This window comes from Octopus bimaculoides, chromosome 7 (assembly GCF_001194135.2).
Source record: "Octopus bimaculoides isolate UCB-OBI-ISO-001 chromosome 7, ASM119413v2, whole genome shotgun sequence".
Taxonomy (NCBI): Eukaryota; Metazoa; Mollusca; class Cephalopoda; order Octopoda; family Octopodidae; genus Octopus; species Octopus bimaculoides.
Window position 1 is genome coordinate 3804766 of NC_068987.1, and position 931 is coordinate 3805696.

Sequence of the window (931 nt, forward strand, 5' to 3'; positions counted from 1 at the left end):
TATATATATATATATATATATATATAATACACACACATATGTGTGTCCGTATATGTATATAAACATATGTACATATATATATATATATATATATATATATGTATGTATGTAGGTATGTATACATATAACTACGTATACAATGTGTGTATGCATATGCATGTGTATATGTATGAGAATATATATGCTCGCACACACACACACACAATAAATAATAATTAAGTTCTTACTTCACAAACTGATAGCTTAAATGTTTTCCGATCTCCGTAAAGTTTTATTTCCTGCTACAACGAAATACTTTTGGAACACATCGTTTTCGTTAACAATTTTTCAAGTCTGTTATCATTTTCAGACGGAATTAAATTAGTTTTACGCCAGCGAAAACTTGTTTCTACACAACGTAAGGAAGGCTACGGGATTCCGAGTCCCACCCTCCGACTCAGTTGTTGATCATTTCTAGAAATGTCTAAATGCCACATTAAAAACAAGCAAATCGAGATACTCACATGAAAATAAAGAAATCAACGCGTAATAAACCAGAAAGTAACAATAGATATTAGTTGGAAGTGCCATTACCAATGTTACAAGTATGTCCTAGTTGAATGGATGCTGGGCTGGGATGAAGATTCCCAGCACTTGAGAGAATTGTACACAAATCTAACCGGATGTATACAGCGAGTTGCACTGACAGTGATTTTGAATTTTTTAGATGTATTGAAGTGTTGTGGGGGCAAGTTCATCGTCATCTCAGTTAGAATCATTCACAGTAATGTTAGGGAAAGTTTGAACGCCACAACTTCTATTTTGTTTTACACAGTTTGGACTTTATAATCGTTTATACCACCGCGTTTTATGCCTTTATTTTTCTAGTGACATGGTTTGCAAATTGTCTCTCAAAGTATATATATATATATATATATATATATATATATAT

The 931-nt window shown here is 32.0% G+C and overlaps 1 protein-coding gene across 1 annotated transcript in view; it reads right to left on the bottom strand.

Annotated features, from left to right (window-relative positions):
* Window positions 1-877, bottom strand: part of LOC106871593 (microsomal triglyceride transfer protein large subunit) — a 23814-nt gene extending 22937 nt beyond the window's left edge. Inside the window, exon 1 of the mRNA XM_014918110.2 lies at window positions 504-877. Within this exon, the coding sequence (XP_014773596.1) occupies window positions 504-570 (67 nt within the window). The 5' untranslated portion in view covers window positions 571-877. The remainder of the gene's footprint in view (window positions 1-503) is intronic.
* Between the last annotated feature and the right edge of the window lie 54 nt (window positions 878-931).